Source organism: Ruditapes philippinarum, unplaced genomic scaffold (assembly GCF_026571515.1).
Source record: "Ruditapes philippinarum isolate M1 unplaced genomic scaffold, ASM2657151v2 ctg2253_1_1_1_1, whole genome shotgun sequence".
Classification (NCBI taxonomy): Eukaryota; Metazoa; Mollusca; class Bivalvia; order Venerida; family Veneridae; genus Ruditapes; species Ruditapes philippinarum.
In genome coordinates this window covers 387,675-413,251 of record NW_026852746.1, presented here as the reverse complement: position 1 = coordinate 413,251, position 25,577 = coordinate 387,675, and the positions used below count along the sequence as shown (strand labels likewise).

The following is a 25,577-nucleotide window of genomic DNA, read 5'->3' as shown; positions in this document are numbered from 1 at the left end:
GCTTTTTCATGCAAAGTCCTTCAAAATATACAAAGTTGAAGTGTTAATTAACTCAAAAAATAGAAGTTAGACTTCATTTGAGGAAATGTGTAATACAAATAATTATAAGAAAAAAAATATCATAATACAAGTTTTCAGCTAAAGATAATAAAATAATAAAATAATAATAATAACATTAGTAATAATAAAAATATTTATAATGATGATGATAATAATAATAATAATAATAACAACAACAACAACAACATCGACAACGAATAATAATAATAATAATAATAATGATATTAATAATAATAATAATAATAATATTAATAATAATTTTTAAGAATGTTATATTATAATATTATCAAAATTATATTATTATTTTTTAAAACATCATCCAAGAGTAAGACGGAACAGTGGTAGCACATTATTTTATACAAACTGAACTGACACGTCAACAGGACAATTTACATAATGCCGATAATGGAGAACCTCTTGTTATTATACTCATAAATGCTATGATAGTTGAAAAAGAGACAAATGGATTCCCTAAAGAAAGCAAAAAATCCCGCTTACATGAACATGTTTCATGGTCGGTTTGACTAAACATTTAAACATGAGAATGGTTATTTTTTTAATTTTAAAGCACCTTTTCTTTGAAGAACCAAAATGTACTTAATATGTGTCACCAGTATAGAGCTAGGAATCTTTACACTTTTTCTGACCAGATTCTAAATATACGCTCGACAGACTTAGTTAGTTAGTACGGTTAGTAAGGTAGGTAAGTATGTAGGTAGGTAGGTAGGAAAATAGGTAAGTAAGTAAGTAAGTGAGTGAGTAAGTGAGTGAGTGAATGAGAGAGTGAGTGAGTGAATGAGTGAGTAAATGAGTGAGCGAGAAAGAGAGTGAGGGAATGGTCAGTGAGTGAGGCAGTGCGAGAATGAGTGAGTGAGAAAGAGAGTGAGTGAGTGAGTGAGTGAGTTTGTTTGTTTGTTTGATTTGGTTTTACGTCACATCGACACAGTATAGGTCATATCGCGACGTAAGTAAGTAAGTAAAAGTAAGTAAGTAAGTAAGTAAGTAAGTAAGTAAATAAGTAAGTAAGTAAGTGAGTTAGTGAGTGAGTGAGTGAGTGAGTGAGTGAGTGAGTGAGTGAGTGAGTGAGTTGGTGAGTGAGTGAGTGAGTTGGTGAGTGAGTGAGTATTTTAAGTAAGTAAGTAAGTAAGTAAGTAAGTAAGAAAGTAAGTAAGTAGGTAGGTAGGTAGGTAGGTAGGTAGGTGGGTAGGTTGGTAGGTGGGTGGGTGGGTGGGTGGGTGGTTGGGTGGGTGGTGAGTGAGTGAGTGAGTGAGTGAGTGAGTTAGTTAGTTAGTTAGTAAGTTAGTTAGTTAGTTAGTTAGTTAGTTAGTTAGTTAGTTAGTTAGTTAGTTAGTTAGTTAGTTAGTTAGTTAGTTAGTTAGTTAGTTAGTAAGATGATTTCATACTGTATCATATTAATCAGACAATGTAGTATTCGTGGTATTAACAAATATAAAATTAGGATTTCAAAATTTGTAAGTACAAAAAATAAAATGTTATGTTTCTGAAAGTATTTTGTGTTTCGGCGTTAACACACATGAAACATTTCATTAAGCATTACATGAAATCTAAGTACTTGAGACAGTTTTAGGCTCTTAAAAGAGGTCAGCTTTAACTCAAGTAGATGTTAACTTTCGTTCGTTTATAGTCGGAAAACAGTCTCCAAATTAAAAGCATTTTAGTATCAAATTATCTGACACTTAAGATAATCAAAGCACTGAAAGAACTGAATCGTATACATTGCTTGATAATTTGGTCATTTTTTGATGAATTTAACCTTTTGACCTCTTAATTAATAGGGTCATCTTTTGGGGATAACGGTCAAGATGTCCGTAACAAAACTTTCTCAAATCAAGGCTTATTTCATCCAAAATTATTAATAGGACAAGGAAAAGGTTACGTTCCTACAAACTATGAAATTTTGAAGTAAACAGGATATACTGATGTAACTAGGCCCGTTTTTCATGGGATATCACTATTTTTTCACATTGACGGTTTTATAGTAACCGCCGTATAAACACATCTATGGATGTTTCTAATCTCAAAATTGCACCATTTTCGTCTTCTTAAGCTGATGGTAGGGGTGTGGCCGTTAACTTTCACTTTCTAGTACCGTCCATGAACAGGCACAATCAAACCGAGTCTGCAATATTTTTAATTTTGTCGTGTTGGACTTTCTTTAAGGATTATGTGTTTCTCTATTTTAATGTGTAAAACCTATAATACTGTCATCTTAATTCGAGAACAAATGTTTATTTGTTTTTTTTTTTTGTTTTGTTTTGGGTTTTACGTCACATCGACACAGTATAGGTCATATCGCGACGTTCCAGCTTTACTGGTGGAGGAAGACCTCAGGTGCCCTTCCGTGCATTATTTCAGGCACGGACGGGTACCTGAGTAGAACCACTGACGTTCCGTAAGCTAGCTGGATAGCTTCCTCACATGAAAGAATCAAAAGTTCCTGTCGGGATTCGAACCCACAGAGGTGAGGGAACAAATGTTTAAAAAAGCGACAACACGTCAATATATATAATGTTTTTCCTTTGTATAATCTACAACGTTACAAACCCAGAAGTAAATATAAAAAGGAAAAGTTAAGTCTTAAAACGTAGTCACAACAATGCCATGGAGTTGAATAGACTGGAGAAGCAACTTGTGACGTCACACAGTTAAATTCAGCAAAGATGCAAAGCGTTTCTCGTAAGTTATCATATGTCGCGGGATTTTCCGAGATTTGATGCATCTTGGGAAAAAGTAGTCGTAATACCGCCATATTGATTCACGGCGATACACCGACAATATAAACCGGATCATTTTCTTCTAATTTATGAAGCAATAGTTAACGATGAAGTTAAAGGTAGGTAGAATTTGATTGTAAAGAAAGTTTGGATAAGTCATGTTAGCTTGTTTTGAAGGAATTGAGTATTTTTTAGGAGAAAATCTTGTTGGAAAAATACTGTGCCGTACAGCGGTATATTGACAATCCTGCGAGAGCGGTCAATTTTAATTTGTTAAGGATCTTTAACTGTTATGTCAATACGTATAATTCTTGCATTTTCTTATGTATTAAGGATTTCTTAATCGAAATATGATGTTTGTTTAACTTCGTTTTTTGTTTTGATGTGAGTTTTTTTCGAGTTTTTAAAGCGTATTTTCTAGTGTGAACATAGTTTAATACAGTATTTTCGGACATGTTTTTTTCGGACAATTATAAGGTATTATCTGTTCATGGCCATAATTTATTTTCCTCGTCATTTTTTTAACTTTGAGCTCTCAAAATTATTACAAAAGCGATCAGTAATCACATGTGTCGCCTCATAATGGCCAATTTCATGTTGGGACAAGTTTTGTGACAGACGGACAGGCAGACAGACGGACAGTGCACAACTAAACTTGTTACTGATCATTACTGTAAAGTTTGAATAAAATTGCACCAGTAGTTTTTGAGGAGTAGTCTGGACAAGCTTTTGTGTATCTGGCAACACACAGAAAAAAACACCTTTTTATCAAAGGGCCATAACTAAGCCAAAATCATTCAACCCGAAAACCCGTGCAATACGCGCAAGGACTTGAGCTACAGATCAATCCTGTAAAGTTTCATTAAAATTGCATTAGTGGTATAAGAGAAGTAGTCCAGAAAAACTTTAAAAATAAAAATTATTAAAGGACCATAACTCTGACAAAAATCATTGAACCGGAAAATGCTGACAATATGCACAACTAGACTTGGTACTGATCATTCCTGTAAAGTTTGGATGAAATTGCACCAGTAGTTTATGAGGAGTAGTCCGGACAAGTTTTGTGACGGACAGACGGACAGACGGACAGACAGACAGACAGACGGACAGACGGACAGACAGACAGACAGACGGACAGACAGACGACGGAGAAGTGATCCCTATATGTCGCCACTACTTCGTAGAGGCGACACAAAAATGCTTAATTGTTTACAACAATTTATGTTTAAGTAATTTAAAAAACCTTGATGTTTTTGTTTTTTTTGGCAATCGAAAAAAAAGAGTTCTTCTTCTGGATGGCCTACTTGGGTGTGTTGGAGGTTGTGTCTTGTGAACGTTACCTTTACATCGTTGATCTTTATGCTTGTATATTTATACAATACATACCAAACACAGGAAGTGTCATTATGACAGGAAATAATGTATAATACTAGTGACTTTGAAACATGTTATATCCTGTGTATATTCATGGAGTTGATATTGTTTTTTTTTTATATTTACTGTTTACATTTTTCAGGTGTGCTTAGAATTTTCTTCTATTTATAATAATATGTATTTTGCATTTCAATATTTACAGATGCCACGAAAAAAGGATGGTTCCTTGCTAAGAGAAAGGCAGGAGAGCAGAGAGCTGTGCAAGCCATTGGCAATTATGACCATGAGTACTGTTCATTACCAAAGAGAACCACTTGTTTAAAATAAATAATGTATAGGTCTGCGATAGAGGCAAACAGAAACATTTTGTTGATGTATCATGTAAACAGTAGTTTTTTGTCATACATTTTACTCTTATACAAACACATATTTGTTAAGTGATCATATAAAGTTCAAACAAATGAATATGTTTTTTATCACAAAAAATAAAGACATTTTTGGTATCCGCAATACAGACTTTCTAGTTAATAATCTAAGTTTGATGTTGTATTTCTTATCACTGAGATTAAATATTGAATATGGTTGTAATTAGTCTTTCCTTCATCCACAAACATGGGGGAAATGCAAGTCTGTATCTGGCTATTATTATTTATAAGCATATCATTATATTACTTATCACCAAGAATAATATTGTGTTAAAATATAAATAGAAAGTAAGGGAGACTGAACAAACTACACCATGAATGAGGTTGTAACTATTCTTTGATGTTTGTTGATGAATTGATAAAAAATAAAGGTAAAATTAAAATTGATCTCTTACACTGTATCAGTAACTTAATCATATAGAGGTACTGTTATGTTTTTTATGTTGTATGTTTTATTTATTATTTTGTTTTATTTGAATTAAATAGTCAGCAGAAATATGTGTTTGTTTTACATGTTATTCAATTTAATCCTTTTTCTAAAAGCATAAGGTGAAGTGTACCAATTAAGTGATTTATCAGTATTAATTGGTGAAAATTGGGCTCATTCATAATGTTGGTATCAATCCCGCCAGAAATTTGGTTTGAAAAAGCTGAACAGATAGCTTACTAGAAAATCAAGTCTAATCAGATGCCCGCTTTAGCCTGATGCAGGGAAAGGGAACTAAGGTCTTCCTACACCAGTAAAGCAGGAATTTCATCGTATGACCTCTTGCATGGTGCTATATAAAACAACTAAAAAGGAAAATATCTTTTAATATAAAATAAACATAGCATACATTTAGAAGAAGTGTCATATGCTGTCTTGAAACATGACCACGAATGTTGGCACACATAACCTATCACTGACATAGCTAATATACTTTCACTTTTCTCTGATTTTTCGCTGTCAAACTCTGAATCACTGTCATGTAAATAATAATCAGTATATTCCCCAACAAACAGCTCTGACAAATTTAAATCATCCCAAGATAGAAAATCTGAATTTGATTTTTTGGTTTTTAGGGAAGCCATAGTTACATGAACATTACCACATTTGAATTTGAAAATGATCCTACAAAAAAAGTTTTAGACGATTTATTGAAGGCATTATTACTTAAAAAAGGTGGGAATATGTTAATTGCTATGTTCTACTGCTAACTGGTAAACGTCTTTATAATTAATGACGCACGTGAAACATTAAATAAATGCCGCATTCATTTCTACATATATATAGGTAATTAGAGCTTATTTAAGTATTATCAAATCGGCTTGATCTAAGAGTGTGCCCTTCATTGTGAAAAACATCGCAATTAAGAAAAAAATTATACAATCAAATCAAACAGTAATAAAGCGCAATTATCGCCCGAAAGAATAAACAATTGGTTATAACCCCGAGATTAAAAAAAAACAACTTGAAATGTGGATTTGATTTAAGAGGGGAATTGCAAAAAAAAAAAATATATTTATCATAATTAACATTTTATTCCTTTAATTGTTGATTTTTTATCGTAATTTACAATACAACGGCAATGTAAACATTGATTTACGGATATTGCCGAAGTTTAACGAGAGCGCGAAAATCGGAGACTAGCGGGAAAATCCGATAATTTCCGAAGCGCGCAAAGGATTGTGGGTATAGATCGGACAGTTGTTTATTTTTCGGAGTTTCTAATCCGGTGTATGTATATCTGTGACAATGCTGAAGGAAAATGTCGGCGTCCGGTATGCCAGGGGTCGTATATCATTTTTTGTCATTAAGTAAGCCACTATTTTATTAAAGTTTTATTCCATAAATTGGTCATCATGTATATAATATGATTAATTAGTTATAACTCTCAGTGCAACAAATTTCTACAAATATCAAAACAAAAGCAGTTATTCGTTTCCCTCATTGTTAAATACGATAGCGGATTACGTGCGTTCCTGACCACAGGTCGCAATTGTGTCCTGTACAAACCCGTAGTACTAGAAATTATCTCTGACTAAAGAATTTTGTAGCATAATAAAAGAATGTTCTAACCTGTTAACGGAAAAGGAAGTGTTGGTTTTTTAGATCAATAATATTAAAATATGATGATTTTTAAATGCCTTACGATTTCTTAAAACAATATAATGTTTTTAACAGGGAATAAGTTAGATGGTAGTTTTTCTGTTATACTCTGAATGAGTGCGGCTTTAAATTAAGTAACACTTGGGTTTCCTAGATGTTGACCCAATATGATCCATATTTAAGAATTGAGCAGGAAATCATCAAAACTATTTTTTGACAAATTTTCATGATTTTAAATCTGTTAACCAGAATTTTCCATGAGTGGTCTGTGTAACCTAGGTTTTGATCTCAGCTACCCACTGTACTAATCCGAGCTTAATATCCTCAAAACAACTCTTCATACAAACTTTTGAGCAAATAATAAACACATAAACCCTTCTATTTTTTTTAAAAATACTTTGGCTCAAATTGTGACATTTAGTGCACCGATAACCGGTTTTAACTCCCCAGAAAAGAATTCCCTTTGTGACCACGACGGACTGGTGAATCATTTAAGAAAATTGTTGTAAAAATATAGAAATATATTCATTACAAATAAAAAAGATCTACTTTATTCAGTTAATAGTTATAATATAAAGTTTATATAAAAAGAGACTTATATAACATGACATCAAATTATTTATCATTTTAAAAAAGGTCCGAACAAGTGATAATGCATATTCATGAAAATTTTTCTAGTATCCACTTTGCCTGATTTTACCTTTATCTGATTGAAAACAGTCGCATTAAGTCATTTTAGAAAATCTTGAGAATTGTGAACATTCCCCAGGTGTGTTGCGAAATAACACACATTTTTATTTAGTTTATCGCAACACATTTTCAAAATGTAGGTACATGTACTGTATGCATCCAACAACACTTTGTCAATTCACAAAAATTGATAAGATATGTAAAAATTATTAAATGTTAATTACAATAAGTGTACGTCATTAATAATGTCATGGTACTAATATGTCTCGGTTAAATGGTATCAAGCTAGCTGAAAGAAACAACTGATCACGTGTCCATCTGTTTGGCACTTAATGTCTTGCCAGTCAGTATACATCACATATTGTGTAATGTTACATCATATATGGATACTATTTATTTCCTCAACATCATGTTGTTTCAACTCATATTATTGATAAAAAAGTCGTTTAATGATACTTTAAAGGACTTTAGTAATACTGTTGATGATTGAATTATTTTCTTACATCAAATCACGTTTCACGTACTAACTACTTAAAGTTATACCAAAATTACTATGTTCCGGACGACAAAGCTTGAAATCAAGTTTAATTAAGTCTGTAAGTATGAGAATAGAAAGAGAATATTAACCACAAAATTCGCCTTAACGACATTTAATTAAGGAGTTAAGTGCTTAAAGAACGAAACTAGCAAACCTTCATATACTTTAATCGAGTATTTAGAGAAAGATATATCCAAGTGGGTCAATTTAGCACACTTAAATGCAAAAGACGGTTAAATTCTTATTCGTGTCAGAATTACTTACGCATCATTTAGGATCTTTCGAAAATGAAAGACCCTAATTATTGCACAAATGAAAAAAATTGATCCTGCAAATTACTTCAAGTGATTGGGAAAGGGACTCGAACTCGTGATTCTCAGACATCCGTGTCGCTTATTTGTTGTTTGTCGTATTTTTGCTGCGAAGAGCATCATGAAACATGAAAATAAATTTGTCTTTGCCGAGTGTCTACGTTGTTTTATTTCGAGAAGCAAAAATGTTACCCATGCTGTCTCAAACACTTACAGGCAAAAAAAAAAAAAAAAAAAAAAAAAAAAACGAAACAAAAATCAAAAATGATTTTTTCTATTATCATTTTGCGAAAATCCCGGAACAACAGTAACAATTGTTTCCCTATTGATGAAAGTTATCAAAGCATTTTATAATTTTTTGAACCAAAAATCAGTATTCTTTTTTTATTCATCACTTTGAGTTAACTTTTATTTTAATCATCCTTTGCTTCAATTAATGAATAAAAGTATATATTCTAATCCAAACATAAATATACATTTGTTCTTGTCTGGTTAATATTAAATAACAATTTGTGGAGTGCCAAAATGTTCTGGCATACAATGGCGTTTCCCCCGGAATATAATTATTTCAATTATAAGAGTGTAAGAACTTTTCAATATTTCTTTTAAATGGTTGCATAGCATTAAAAGATGATTGCCTAGATTATGCAGCGATATTAGTGTGTGCTTTTGTCCAAGGTAATTTAAGTGTAAATTAATGACCCATGTATGTATATACATTGAAGAGACATTAAAGTTTACAAAACTGCCGTTTTACAATTATTTTTCAAATGATCTGAGCAGTCCGCCATTTTAAATATAATTACTTTTGTTTTAGTGTGATTTAAAAACAGTTCGGTATTATTACAACATTCTGAAATTTAATTTAAATGTGTAGATTGTTACATGATCAGTGAAAAGAGTACATATAATATCAGGAATGGAATTTGATCCTCAGGAATGTACCGCGATGCGCCGAATTACGTAGGAAGGGAGATAATTCATTTAATCAAACATTAAATATGATTGTAATCGTTACATTTCTTTGCATTGTAACCATGTTACATTTGAACTATAACGTAGGTTTGATATTACCTACTTTACTTTCTTCTATGTACACATACACGGAGTTTTGAGTACATTGATAAAAAAACACGGAATAAATACCCTCTTACGTCAAATCTATTTATAGTATTAAATAAGTTAAAGAGTCCATCATGTGCTTTGTTATAATCTTCAAAAAAACCCACAAAATATTGTCATTTGTTTTACTTATACTATTTCTACACCATTGCTTTTAGTATGAAAATTCATACAGCTGCTTGGGATTTTCTAATTTTATCAAATACCTTAGCCTCTCTATATAGCCTTTCATATATAATATTAGAAAATATTGAAGAAAACTGAAATATGCAGCTAGAACTGCAAAATAACTTAAATACATAAACTCAACGTCAATATTAATTGATTTGAACTGTAGAAGTAATTGTTCGTTTATCCTTTAAAAATCAAGGTTACTGACATTGAAAAATATTTATAAAACTTAGATCTATTACACATCATTAATTACCTATCAGGAAAAATATCAATTATCTTAAGAACAAAAGAGATATTCTGAAAAGTACGTAATACAATAACTGTGATCTTTCATTTTGTTTACAATAAAAAACAATATAACGTTCTGTCGATATAACACCAAATATATTATCTTTATAAAAAATGCTGCTTTACAACAACAACCTCGATAAAATAATTTCAGTATCGGTATGCTATTAAGCTATAGGAATTAGGTTTAAGAAATAACATCGTCCTGAGAGGTGTATATCGGCTATTTAACACCGGTTTGGAGTTTTGATGCGTAAGAATTGACCACGAAGGCCGTAGGCCTGAGTGGTTAATTTTGTCGCATCAAAACGACAAAACCGGTGTTAAATAGCCGATATACACCTCTCAGGACGATGTTATTTCGATTCTAACACGATAAAATAAGGAAAATCACAAATGTTATTTTTCAAGCGGAAATAACTTCCGGTGCCGATTTTCGTATAACGCTGTTCGATTTTCGCATCCTACTGTTGCGAAGATATATAAATTATTAAACAAAAGAAATAATAAGAAAAAAACGTTATTTTATCAAGTTTTCAACATTAAAAACTTACGTCGTATTGTGTTTACATCAGTGCCCCATTTATCATTCCTGTATGTATGAAATAACGTCAGCTTGTTTATGAATGAGTTGTTTACTTAGGATGACGTCATTTCGCTGCTTACGGATTGGCGCCGTTTTGTCAAAATATTTATTAACTAATATGGATCTAATATATTGCGTTAGTGTATGTGAGATATTATTTCGGTATTGTATGGAAAGAAAACATTATACGAACAGAAAATATAAATTAAAATGCTTTTTATTGTTACTTTAAAATGCTTTATAAACTATACAATCGAGGGTGAAAACATAATAGCGCACATACAAAGAGTCCCTTACCGGTGTTTTTTGACAGTTTAACACCAGTTTTTTTCCTTCTTTGTCTATAGTGACAAAATCACGTGAGTGTTAGAATAGCTAATAACTTTATATCTGGAATTCACTACATGTATATCAAAAGTCATATTTGAGTATAAGGGTAAAACACGATTGGAGCTGTCAGGCTTGTCGTCTTCACTGGAAATCAACTGGACAAAAGTCATCAATAATCAAATCCGCAGAGCCACGATCATTTATTTTTAGGTTGGAGATAAATTTAATGGACTGTGTACGTAATGAACACATTTTAAATACCATGTAACAAATATTGAATTCAATCAAGCTGCTTGTATCGATCGAGTTAATGAGCTAATGGTTTCATAATACATATTATTTGCTCTGTGCTTGCACTTCTGACATAGTGATGATAATGTATCTCTATAAATTATTGTATTTGATTATACGTTTGACATATTTTATATTAATATCCGTCTTTGAAGGTTGAACATCGCACCAACACAGAATAGGATAAATGGTGGCGACTTTCCAGCTTTCCTGGTAGAGGAAAACTTCACATTTCCGTACAGTAAATTAGTCGAATGGGCACCTTAGTAGAACCATTGACGTCCTGTAAGCTAGCTGGATAGCTTCCATACATGAAAAGAAAACAGTCGAAGTTCAAATCCACAGCATTGAGGGGCAATACATACGATTTCAATTATCTAAACCACTCGACCATGTACGCCCTCTTTGTGAAAAAAGCAAGGAAATGGTATTGTTAAATAACTTTTGTGTAAGAGTACAACAGAGATTTTGAAAATAATGTGTTCGTATAAAAGCATGAGTTTATATAAAGAGTACTTTGTGACATAACTTGATTATTTATAAATACATTCAGATAAGCATTTTGAACTTTCAGTTTTATATATTTAAGTATATGTTTCTACATTATTATATTCTTTAAATATGTATGTGACGGTAACTTTGTGATTGACTTGTAATCTAAAGACTTCGGGTCATGTGAGTTTAAATCCTGTCAATGGTCTTATCAAATATGTATGCATTAAATAAAACACGCCAATGTCGTATCAAATATTGTATGCAGTGAATAAAACAAATTATTTGGCCTTAAAAAATGAGTGTTGGCGAACATTTTTTCTTTTCCACCAAAAGGTCGTTATATATCTCGGACAGTGTCGGTTTGCCGTAAACTATAAATGAATATACAAGTGACAATATGTGTTATTTTGGTTTAATTGTTTATTGGAAATACTATATATTTTAAATTAATAAATTTATAACAGAAATAATATATTTTCACAGCTTTTATTTTAATTATTATATAGAAAAACATATATTTCAAAAGCAACATATAGCATTTCATGGGCATAATGGGCATTTTAGCAAATGTACAAAAGCAAAACCATCGTTACGTATCTACATTCATGTTCTTTAGATTCTAGTATTAACTCATATACATAAAATAATAAACGTATAATTTGGCGACGTCATTGTGCGCTTTTTGGGTGGCTTGCATTTCAATATGCCTGTAGCATTATAAAAGATGCCAAATATCAACTCTTTAATTTACTTAGGCCTTCATTATTATACATTTATAGTAATTTTGACACAAAACATTAAACATGTCAAAGCAACACATAAACATAAAGTTGATGAGTTCATTTGGTTCTTGTGTCGTTTCCCAGTAAGCAAATTTATCGTTAAATTGTACTCTTTTCATCTTGAATATGCTTTGACCTTATCTGTTTAGTTTAACAGCAATCTGGATTAAAAACAATTACGTTTTATATAAATGTTGTAGTTATTAAAACATGAACATACAAGTGATTCCAACATTGTCATTTCATTGTAAGGGTTATGATAAAGGCATTCGGTCAAAATAATATTTACATGAAGCTCTTGGTGCCAAATGTCTTAAGGATATTGGTACAACGTTTAAACAAAGTAACCGTGTGACAGTGTCCGAACTCAGACCACGTATCGTTATTATGATTTCCAATTATTTCTGCTTCATGAGTAAGTTTCGTCATAAACGAAGTGCTTTTATTTTTTGAGTAAAACATCATAAGGAAAAATGAGTTATAAAATATAAAAATTAAAGAGACTTATAACTCCAAATAAAAGATAAAAATTCATATTTCACTAATTCACGCTTTCCAAGAAAGGCCACAGTATGTGTACTTAGTTAAAAAAACCCAATGGTATGCTTTTTTACTGTCAAGTAGGATATTTTTGTAAATAAACCAGTTGCTCATAACTAAAGAGCGATCTCCTGGGCGAGATGGCTACAAACTTGACAGTTATGGTTGAAATTTTTCAAAATTTTCATTGCATTATAGACATGACATCATCTTTAAACGTATGTGTTCATTTCAATACTAAATTTGCTAAATGGGAAACGCCGCTTCAATTCAACTGAAACTTAACCATAATTTATCAACTTTATCTTCCCGTGAGAAAGGTTAATCAACTTTACAAATGACTAGATTTTTGATATTCGATGCAGTCTTAAATAAAATACATAATTAGAAAGGTTTACACTTGTTCACTCTTTAATCGGCGACATGCACTAGTTCGGAAATAGCAACAGAGCGATAAATCGTGTACGTCCGACAAATGGAGCTCTTTTTTTACCAGGTGTTTACTTAAATAGAATAATAATGTTGACATAATACTTATTACAGTGTAATTGACTATTATGACTTAGCCTGCAGAAACCAGATGCGTTATTTATTGCAACCATTAGAAAGCTAGAGTAGATTGCATATCCATGAAGTCTGATCAAGATTTGAAGTGTTGCTATTAACTTGAGCCGCGTCATGACAAAACCAACGTAATGAGTTTGCAACCAACATTGATCCAGACCAGTCTGCGCATCCGCGCAGTCTGATCAGGATCCATGCTGTTCGCTATCAGTTTTGCTACTTGTAATAGGGTTGGTAAGCGAACAGCATGGATCCTGATTAGACTGCGCGGATGCACAAGCTGATCTGGATCCATGCTGGTCGCAAATGCATTATGTTGGTTTTGTCGTGACGCGGCTCATTTTTATCGTTTATAATTCTACTTTTAACTCTGAATTTGAAGCTGAGCGACTCCATTACTCTATTTTTGTCCGTTTGAGAAAAATACAGTATGAACTGAAAATGATCCATCTAAAATATTTAAGCAATATTAACAAACATACATGTACTTTGCAAAGTAATACACATCAAATGCATAACATAGTGGTAGCAATGTTAGAAAAAAACACACCATCACTTTCTTTCTTTGTACTGAATTTTTTTTTTAACATTAATGTTGTCTTTTTACTTTATTTTAATATTCATCCAATCTAGAAGTTCATCAGTGAGCCTGGTGTAGAATCCATATATGCCGTCTCTCTTGCATCCGAATCCAAAGGAAACTATCCCTGAATAAGAAGATTGTTTCCATTTTTAACATCCCATACTATTTTTCCATTTTTCTTGAATAGACATTTTAATGACATGCACTGTCCTGCTTAACGGTATGCAAACTTTCAAACATATTGTATCCGGTTCTCGGCAAAAATTAATTAAAGATATAAATGTGGCCGCAGTCATAATGTTCTATCCATCGATCACATAAGTATTATAATCGTCGCTAGAAACCGTTAAGATAATTGGTGTAATTGTATATTGAATAATTCTAGATTAGAAACATCAATAATATATCAAAGAAATTAAAGAATATTTACCGATCTGAATGAATTTGTTTTCATGTAGGGGGTGGCGAACAACAAAAGGACCGCCACTATCGCCCTCGCATGCGTCTATGTTTTGGATCTTTTCATCGTCATTTTCTAAAACGAATGGTATAAGCAAAATCTTAGTAAAAAAATAACAAGTTTATACTATACACAAATATACACAAAGTTACCATGCAGCAAGTTTAACATCAAATCAACGAACTTAATGACAAATATTAGGAGCTTATGCTATTTATGAATAAAAGCTTCAAAACAGTGATGTTGATTCATGTTGGTTCTGTTGTAATATTTTCCGTGCATGCATGTATATGTAAAATCAATAGCAAACCTTTATTATCATGAGTGTCAAAACAATTAAAGAACAAGTACAGCCAAATTTTATGTAACGTACATGCACACAAAAAATGGCAAGTATTTGCTTAATTTGATAAGAAATACATCACCTATAAACAACTTGTTGAATTATAAAAATCCTTAAATAGTTTAAAAGAATAAACAGATCGACAGCTCGGTTTGATTAAGAGTAACCGATGATTGCAGTTTTTATTGCTCGCCTTAACAATAGTTTAAGCTGAACTAAACATGATTTTGTTTTCAAAACAAACCTTTTCCACCAGCACAGAACATATGTTCCATACTGACATTAGTTTTCTCGTCAGTTGTCAATTTATCAAGACATTCCTTGGATGTTTTCACTTCCATTTGCATTTGTTTCAGCGTTTCTGCAAAGTCTCCCTTCATATTTCTTTTACCCCAACCAGTGACGACACCGTAGTTTTTCTCAAAAAGTTTTTCATATTTTAGATTAGTTTCGTCTGAAATATTTAATTACATGTACATCCTTAAAAAACCGACAATGCATTGTACTTCAATGTCTGGAAATCACATTTGTAAACAGAGGTAAGTTATTTTATAACATGTTCCTGTTCTATCTTAAGATCTAGTACTTAACTGGCCAATAAACGGCTGATTGTGTTTGTTTTCTTTTAATAAATAAAACGATATGTCACATATCACAAATAATAACATTATAAAGCGATATCGTAACATTAAATAACATGATAAAGCATACAAAAGACAGACAAATGATAAAGCGACAATATGACATATAACAACCTGAGAGAGTGTTATCGTAACACATATTTACCTGCATAAGCCAACAAATAACAGCTTAAGAGTGTGATATCGTAATATATCATAATCTGATAGGGCTTTATCGTAACAAATAACACCCTTAGAGATAAATATCTTAAACTATAATTATCTGATAAGGCTCTCTCGCAACACTCAACCTGTGAGAGTGATACACTAAATCTATTGAGGTTTATCGTAACATATAACAACATGAGAAAGTGATACATTATTACATATTTACCAGATGGGGCTTTATTGTAACATATTACAACCAGAGAGTTTGATATATTAACACATATTTATCTTATGGGGCTTTGTCGTAACAAATAACAATCTAAGATAGTAATATTTTAACACATATTGATATCATGGGGCTTTATCGACACATATAACAACCTGAGAGAGTGATATTGTGACATAAAATAAGCTATATATAAGCAAACTAAATTATCTTCAAGACCGATACCGTTTGATATGTTGTGTAATTCTGAAAATCTTATACTTAATAAAGAGATAACTTGATATGGTGATGAAAATCCAAATTCAGGCAATATTCTGAACAAAGACCATCCAAATGAAAGACTGAAGACAAGAGGTCTTGATTTAGAGGTTACTCTGTTCGATTTAATCAATAGTAGGTTATCAAAACATGACCATTTTACAGGGTTGTCTTTATATTGAGGTGGTCTTTAACACAAATTTGACTGTACATATATCTCGTGACACAAAATGAACTAATTTAGCAATATCGCTAAAAAGCACTTGTTTTAGCAAAATAATTAACATAAAAACAACTAAAGTAATTTTCACATTAAAAACGGAACTTACGGTCCACTTGAATTACCAACAATAGATCAAACTATGCAAATATGGTGCGAACTGCGTTAGTCTGGCAATATAAATATGATGCTATGTACTGCAAAATTAGCCATTAATTAAGTCGCGCATAACAAGTAAATCATTATTTGAATCTGGAATCCTTTTACTTTTCTAATAATCATATAATTTTTTCTTGACATATTTGGCTCATCATGAGGTATACAGCTAAAACAAAATTGTCTTTCATTCTTTTAAATCTTATCGATTTTTAGCGAAATAAAAAGTAAAATATACTTTTATATATTGCCTCGTACAATAACTACAGGATACTTTTACATTATAACTAAACGAAACTTAACTTATCCTATACAATAAGGATGTTCAGATGCAACTGCTTGTCAACTAGCTATGGCTGTAAAGTAAATATTTTTAAATTATTAAAAAGTATAAGTTTAAAATGAATGCATACTTTTAATGGTTTCGTCCCATAAGCAAACTGGCAGCAGCTCCGGTTTCAAGTCGATCTTCCTATCTAGTTTAACTAATGCAATGTCATACAGATGTTTAGGTTTGTCTTTTTCCTTCTCTTTTTTGTATTTTGGGTGCACATATATATTGTTCGGTAGTATCTCTCGCTCATCGAAGTCATTTTGTTCACTCAACATAAGTTTTCCTAAAAATTAAAGTTAATTTTATACATTCATTTGCAGCATTAATCTGTACACAATCTTTAAGATTTTACTTTTCACGAAACATAGCTTAACAATATACATGTAAGTATTTCTAACAATAATTGTGTTTTAATAACAATTTATGGACGTTTGTTAAAGTCTTCTTATAGATGAACGAGATGATATGAAAATTGTGTTAGAGAAATTAAAACCGTGCATCTATTAAACAGTAAAAGAGATAATGCTTGTGTTTATCAACTTCGGTACCAAATGCGTACAAAGATTCTGCTTTTTAACACTCTGACCAAAAGTATACTGATGGTTTATGTTTTCTTGCCTCCAAAGGCTGCGTAGCCAAATTGACGTTTTACTTACAAAACAGTTACATGCTAAATAATGATAATTGTTTGATGTCTCTGACTAAACCGCTGGTTTTTATGACTCGACCATAAATCCAATGTAACTTTAAATTGCTAGTGAATGAATAAAATGATTTTTAAAGTGATTTTAACTAATGCATTTTATAGATAGATTAACTTACGAAAATGAACTTTTGAAACCACTTTATCATCGAAGCAATGAGCAGCTGTAAGGATCCACCTGTCTCTTATCAAAGAACCCCCGCAAATGTGGGTAGTCGTCTATAAATCAATCAATTAATCAATCAATTGAATACATAAAAATGAATAAAACATAAAAATGACACATAAGACTAGTAACATCTAAAAAAAATTTGCTGGCAAAAATTGTGTGCATTATACATGTCTTAGAATAATTGCTAGTACAGGTTGATCACTTATTTGTATACATGTTATTATACTGCTTGAATATATACCCGTAGGTAGGCTTTGCAACCTCGTTATTGTCATACTAAATATAAATTGTGATGAAATATATTATGAATAGCTTTTAAAATTATAAAGACTATTATTATGAATATGTAAACAATGGAAAGTTTTATATACACAAATTAATCTTTGAATAAATTTAATTATTCTTGAAAACAGACACGTGTCAAAATTTTGAGAAACCATTATTGGTTGTGTACTCTTTTATACTAGTGTATTTGATTTGATGATACATTGAAGTTAGGCTGTTTTTTATCATTTTCCACAAAGGAAGGATTTTCACATTATACTTCTGACAAAAATATCCTTATTTGACGAAATTGGTTATACAGTGTAACTTCCGAATTCCGGAACTTCTGAAATCCGGAAACTTCTAAAAACCGAACAATTTTTTCGGTCCCGATTTTTTCCCTTCTATTTTCTATTAATATAATACTTCTGAATTCCGGAACTTCTAAATTCTGAATTCCGGACGATATTTTCGTAAAATTAGAGTCAAATCAATGCAATTTTACCTCCAAAAACCGGAAATATCCAAAGGTGTGAAATACATTGTAAATTGAGAATGTTTACCCTGCAGGAAGATTTAAACTCCCTATCGATTGTTTACTAATTAGCGGTGATCGTGTAATTTGACACGCATTAAAATCACAAACTGTGAAATGGTATGTTTGAAGTGATGCGGTTAATCAAAGTAATTTACGGCGGTCAGTAAATTTGAAGTGTTTATTAGCGGATTAAATGACAATTAATTGGACAATGTATCCATCAAACGTCTTTAGGGATTTTATCGCATTTGATGTAATAATTAATTAACTAGCATCGGACAATATGTAAGTTTATGCAATTAACAACATTTCTACAAACTGATTTTGCGGGTAAGATAAAATGTATTATTTTCATTTACATCTTTATCTTGATTAAAAGACTATTATATATGATATAACAGTAATGGCCACATCTTCCTTGACATTTAACATTTAGTGATATTAAGTGGCGTAGTCTTGTCCACATTATCATAAACCTCTGAATTCCGGAAACCTCTGAAATCCGAACTTTTTGACAAGTCCCATGGGTGTTCGGTTTTCGGAAGTTACACTGTATAACAATATAACTGTTGTCTTGTCATAGAATTTGGCAATTGTCAGAATCATTAATAATATAATTTGTTTATCACCGTCCCTTTAAATAGAGTGTTAGTTACAGTCTTCAAATATTATATTTGGAAAATCAATTTCAATTTGATCATGACCAAAAGGGAAATTTTCACAATTTTCGCTGTAAAGATGATCATTGGTCATTGGTACACAAAATAAAGAGTGTATATTCGAAATGTGGATTGACCAAAAAAGAGTAAGTAAAAAATATAGAGTTGCTCTTCATCAAAGTACAGATTGTCTGATCAATAACGAAGGGTGTCTGTAATTTTGTGCGATTTTGGTTGTTATTAAAATTTTTGTATAATATTTTTTCCAAAGCATAATATAAAGTGAAACATATTTTGACCAAATGGTAAGTTATTTTGACCTAAAACCATACACTAACCATCTATACATGGGTTGTGGTATCGCCACCTTGAAATTATGTTTTGTCAAATAAGATCGTTTAATTTTGCAAAATCTTTGGTCCATTTAGTTAATTCAACAGCCTTTTTCGGGACTTAATTGTACTTAAATACTTACCCTATTTGTGTAGTGTATAATAATTGCACGGTGTTACGATTTCATAGATAAGTTCAAACAGTTAGTACATTAGTTTGTGTTCATACCGCTCTTAACAGATCTAATTTCATTAATGCCGACCTATACTTAATGTTGAATATAAAACAATTATCTACACTTAATGATGACTAACAAACACGTGGACTTACCTGTACCTATTGACTTATATTAAGAAAATATCAGAACACATTATACATGCATATGAATACAAATTCAATTTTGCCAAATGCTTTAATTTTGGCTTCTTTTTTCTTTGTAATCTAGGAATATGCACATAGATTTTTCGATTTTTATTCCGATTAAATCTCAATATACGTTGCTGTTTTTTTAGCCAGCATTAATGGAATAATTGGCTTATCATTTAACCTACTAATGATTGAAAAATAATTGTAAATCCTACAATTTGCGAGCACGATACATTAATTTACCAGGATAGTATTTCATAACTAGTTTGGCGCTGATTTAATGAATTAAATATATGAAAGACTTTTAAAAAATTCACGCAAAAATCAATTTTCCAATATGATACTTAAATATATTATTGTAAGTATTTTTTACTGTAAAAATTGCTTGTATTGCAATCTAGTAACGAACTTATCATGAATGAAACACTGTGGTAAAACATATATTTTCTTCTAACAAAATTAAATCGAACAATTGGTAGATAAGGTTTTACCATACAGTTCATTAACATACAATAGTATATACATTAAATGTAATTGTTCTACGTCTAAATCCGTATTTGCTCATTCTTTCGCGTATTTGCGTTTTTATAATGTAGACAGAATGGCATCAAACGAGAGAAAAGACCAACAAGACAAGTAACGTTCACAGGATCAGCCACAGAAAACCAAGTACGTACGACCAAATAAACAGGGAAGTGAATCAAGGGGGAGGAGAGGACACATTATAGTGTGAAATCGTATAAACTAAAGTTAAGGGGCGTTAGCGTGAAATGAAATGGGGGAGGGGTAAAAAATATTGAAAAGGGGGTGATAATATACTAACATGTCGACGACAATCCAACAAATCAGTAAACACAAAAATGTAAACATTGAAAACAAGTAACGATACAGACATGATAAACACGTGAAGGAACACAGAGTGGGAGTGGAGTGTACAGCTTTGGAACGGTCAGTGGTGGTTTCACCTCTGCTGAGTTTAAACCGAAATTATGCGGCGCGCCAAACCTCCCTCTTAGCCTCAATATGTTCCTAAATGACTCCAAAGTGTAAATAAAATTAATCCCCTCAAAGTGAAATTCTAACAATGGTCATGGTTACATTAGACGAAATAAATAAAACACATAAATGATTTTGTAAATATCTACAAAAAGGTTCAGCCTAATGACCATTTACAAAGTACTCGATGCCTTAAAGGAAGGTAGAGGAACGAGAAAATCACCTACAAGGATCCGACGAAGAAAGACAGAAGACAAACATAAAGACAGTCCAAAAAGGCTTTAAGAACTGTCTATCATACAGTCACCTACTTAATCCGTCAGTTGTAATTAAATGAAATTATATATAAATAAAAAATACCAATGAAATTGAACTTGACCAATTGTGTTTAATAATTGAGAACTGTATAAATTTGCACATATCAACATGTACATTTATATATGCATTCTCGTTTTCGTTGATTCAGAAACAAACCAAATGTGAGGGTATTGTTATGTATATTCGCTATTATATTAAATATAATGTTAAACGTAAATAAATTAAGTGAGATAAATTGTTGTTCGGTTTTATTGAGAAAAAATGTTTACATAAGCGGTGTTTATAAGTATGTTAGCGCATGAGTCAACTACATGCAATATTAATTATCAAATTAATGCAGATCTTTTTGACATGGTTGAACAAGGTATTATTTCGAAAAATTAGGCAAAAGATTAGTTAATGTGTTAGAAGTAAGTGCAAAAATGAAACCTTAAAAATTGTTTTAATTGATATACCAGATTATTGGATTAGCTATGTTGAACGTTTTTACTGTTAAAGTTTGGATTTGTGTATTATTTGTAATTCAGTTGCTCATCTAAAAATGCTTGCAGTCTTAAAATTCTCGTATGAATGCCATCTTTGTTCTATGTTCAATATGTTTGCTTCTTAACCATTGCACTTTTTCATTGACAACTTTCAATGTAAAAATTTCAATATTTTTGGCACATTCCCCACAAAAAATATCGTAATATGATCAAAGGCAAATAATTCAAATTATGTAAAAAGGAGGTTTTTATCGATTTTTTTCAATAAGTCCTTACGTAAGAAAATAAAAGTTTAGTCCTCCAGTGTTTTCGCAAAAATTTAAATAACAAACGAACTTTTATGACCCTTTTCCCTGCATCTAAAACAGGTATAGGCATCCTCTCACAGTAACATTTATAACATTACGTTTGGTACATGAATATTGAGAAATATTGATAAAATAAAATGTATATTCACATTTTTCGTTTTGTTACTTTAAAATCTTTTTCACATCGGATACACAGATGTTTCGTATTTGACTGACTTTTCTAATTTCTTCTTTATACTATACCCGTCGTTGTGATATCATATACACATATACATGATTAAATCGTGTTTACTGATTTAGGTTAAGGTTTGAAACAAATATCTAATGTCGTTTCCTTTCTTCCGTAATAGAGGAGGATTCGTAAATCCTAAATTATGCCTGTTATAAAAAAAACCACTATCTTTACCTTTAATTCTGTAAAACTCATGAAACTTTAGTCAAATACCATATAGCAAACGTACCGTTCGAAGGTTTACCATCCATGGCCAAGCATTTCTTTGTGCATTAACTTCATATCTATTTTCTTTTGGATTTGAGATATCTGTTAAATGGGACTTTGTTGATCCACAAGATATGTCATAACTGTCTAAATGACAAGAAAAAATATAAGTTAGTAAACAAACATCATGATGAGTGACGGCTTGATAACAGCTCCGTTATCAAAGAGGTTATCTAATTGTGAAAATATGCGTAGAACTGATGTCGTCTGTCCTGCTTATAAAATAATTGTGAACATGTGCAAATAACGATTGTTAGTTCTACAACTGTATTTGCTTAATTCATAAAGTAAATGTTTACATTTGCAGGGAACCAATACTAATTCTGTAAAAAGGCTGCTTAGTTCAAAAACTCATTATAGCAACAATTTAATAAGCAAGTTTTGACTGGCAGATATGAAATGGCCTTAGTTAGAAATATGTCCATAAAACCTTTTATATGACACTTTTGAGCTATTCTCAAAGATTACCTAACTTAAAATAATAAAGGTTTGTTTGTGCTATAAATGAGAGACGTGTTACGTTACAATAAAGTATATCCTCCTACATAGAAACGACAACTGTTTCATGAAATACAGTTCCGACTTATATCGTGCAATATTTTCATAATGTAATTGAACAATGACTCGATTTTACTCTGTAGTGCTTTTGCTATTATAGATTATAGTCTTTAACAATAAACACAGTTGCGGCAATATGGTTTGTAACTTTTTTACAGTGCCGATATGTGCGGACCGTAGTGGAGACAGGTGGGATTTTTTGTTAATATTTCCGTACATAAGCAACATAAAAGGTCCATTTGTGACCACGAGATAATAGGAAATGCAAAATAAAAAGAAATTAAAAGCTAAACCGTGTCTGTAAAACAAAATAATGATAATAAAGAAAATGATATAGTTGTTCCTTTTGTTCCTTCGCTAGTGGTCTCTTTATACTTTTAACGTATTATTTTATACCTCCTCAGTTGATCTCTCTAAATTTCCAAAGTTGGGGCAACTCTTTGCTTCCGTTTTAGTACTCTGATGAGCATATTTTATCAAATTTTGCAGTTATTTTTTTTTAACTTTTCAAAAGGTACTAATTGAGTTGAAAGACATATTGAAAGAAGGTCTTCTACGTTATTAAAAAATAAAAAGGTACCACTAGTACATGCTGGCAATGAAATCGAAATAATTTAGTCATTTAGTTATAGAATCACATAAAAACTATTCATGACCCTCACCACCATGACGTCATCAAGTCATGACGTCACAAATGTTAATGTTGGAAAACAGATTTTTACTTTATTTGTGAAATTAATAACATACTGTTTGCTTTGTTCTTCCATGTTTTGTTTGTTTACATTCTGTTTATATAAAAGATATATGATATTTTACTCTAAAGAGATAAAAAATTACACTTACTGACGGGGAACACTGTTCGTAAAGTTACGACAGATTTTACACTTAAGATTTTCTTAAGATATTTTGTAAAAATGATATTTATCGTAAGATTTCACTTACGATAAAAATCTGTCGGGAGGTTTTTTTTGTGAAAATGGCTGCAGGTTTCTAACAAAATTATCCAACATTAATCGATATTTATTGATTCCTTAGTGTTTGGGAACGTTTACATTCAATTATTATAAAGTATCAATATGTATTGAAAAAATGCATACCTCATAATTTACTTCTGTAACATTTTTGTATTAAATCTCTTAAGAAAATATTATTTTACCTGCATTGATCATACTCTCCATAACCTTTCTCAAATTAGACTCATCATTGCTGATTTGAAAGAAATGCTGTTCTTTTTCAATGTGTGAAGCGAGTTTCCTCATCGTTTCTAAGCCTTTAGTATCTGTTAGGTCCCCAACAGCAATGGAATATATTTCCACATCAAAGACATCTTTAAGTTTTGAAGCGGCATCAGTTGGATCGCCCATTGTTGTAAATCTTCCTGATGTTAACAATGAAATAAGACATGATTTTAAAACCTGTTGGAAAAAGCAAACTGAAATGGTGTCTCATATGTTCAAAACACAGTCCCATAATGTTATACTTTGTTTACTATGATGCTATCTACCATTTAGACCATTTATTTGATAATATAATACAGTGGTCATAGCAACTTCTCTAAAACACTTATTATAATTGTATCATTATGATAATAACTTATTTTTTGATTGCTGGTTATCTGATATCAAAACTTAGTCCCGCTCATTTTAACGGTCTATTTTATTGTTTATAATCACATTTTACACTTGATCATTTGAACTCATATTCCTGAAATTCTCGAATCAAGATGTAACATTAAAATATAGTTTTCATTTTGTTTTGAATTACGATAAAATTAGATAAATTACCAAATTAATGAAGTGACTTCAATTATGAGTTTCGCAAATCACATCATCGATGTTCAAGTAATATCATAACTATAACCAATTGGCATGACGGTTTTCTTGGAAACTTTATATATGTTTACCTTTTTTCGTAAGATCATCATTAAATAAATGAGCAAACGTTTTGTGATAAAATAAAACGCATGTTGTGTCATTTGCATAGACACGAGGGATGATCGTTGCTGGAGCGAACGGTGTCCGAGCAGGGCGTTTTTAACAGCCGCTGTCCGATTTTGCTTTTCATTGGGAATCCACTATTAACAAGGTGATTAAATGAGCGGCAGTGGAATTCGATTTCAAGATTTCTTTCTATGGATATAAATCCCCCTTTCTACTTAAATGGCCATTTTAAAATATCTTTTTGTAATTTTGACTTTTTTGATGTGTTATATTATAAAAGAAAACAATATGCGATTATCTGTTGATATCAATTTTATCAACGGGGAGAAAGGGATAGGCAAATCTCGCCGCTTTCAGTCGATTTCAGCATCGGCTGATGAAATTGATTTCAAAAGACTGAAACGTCTTATGCTTCATTAAGCATATGATGTTTTAATTGAAACATGACCATTACACACTCTTGCATGACGCGTTATATATATATACCTTTGTACAGTACGATTATTCCATGGCAACTGGTGTAGCATTTCGCGCATGCGCATTCTGCGTAGGGCAAAAGCGCAATAACGATATACTACATTTTAGCGTACTTAAAGGCTTTAAAACACGTAATTTCAAGTTATGTTACCCAGAAAAAAGAAATTTTGGGATGAATTAAAGCGGTCAGTACTTACAA

At 31.4% G+C, this 25,577-nt stretch overlaps 1 protein-coding gene across 1 annotated transcript; it reads right to left on the bottom strand.

The window, feature by feature from the left end:
• Nucleotides 1-11,910: 11,910 nt before the first annotated feature.
• LOC132723419 (prothrombin-like) lies at nt 11,911-24,363 on the bottom strand. Its single transcript, XM_060708138.1, has 7 exons — nt 24,118-24,363; nt 22,366-22,490; nt 17,585-17,684; nt 16,842-17,045; nt 15,025-15,234; nt 14,408-14,512; nt 11,911-14,101 (listed from the first exon to the last, which is right to left on the bottom strand). The coding sequence occupies exons 1-7, from the start codon at nt 24,323-24,325 to the stop codon at nt 13,998-14,000; spliced, it is 1,056 nt and encodes a 351-aa protein (XP_060564121.1). The 5' UTR covers nt 24,326-24,363; the 3' UTR covers nt 11,911-13,997.
• Nucleotides 24,364-25,577: the final 1,214 nt, after the last annotated feature.

Excerpts from the sequence above, each read along its gene's own strand:
- LOC132723419 (XM_060708138.1), bottom strand. The coding sequence starts at position 24,325 with ATGGGCGATCCAACTGATGCCGCTTCAAAACTTAAAGATGTCTTTGAT. Across the intron at positions 22,491-24,117 it reads GGAGAGTATGATCAATGCAG|ACAGTTATGACATATCTTGT; the intron begins GTAAAATAATAT and ends CTTGTCATTTAG. Across the intron at positions 17,685-22,365 it reads GGATGGTAAACCTTCGAACG|ACGACTACCCACATTTGCGG; the intron begins GTACGTTTGCTA and ends ATTGATTTATAG.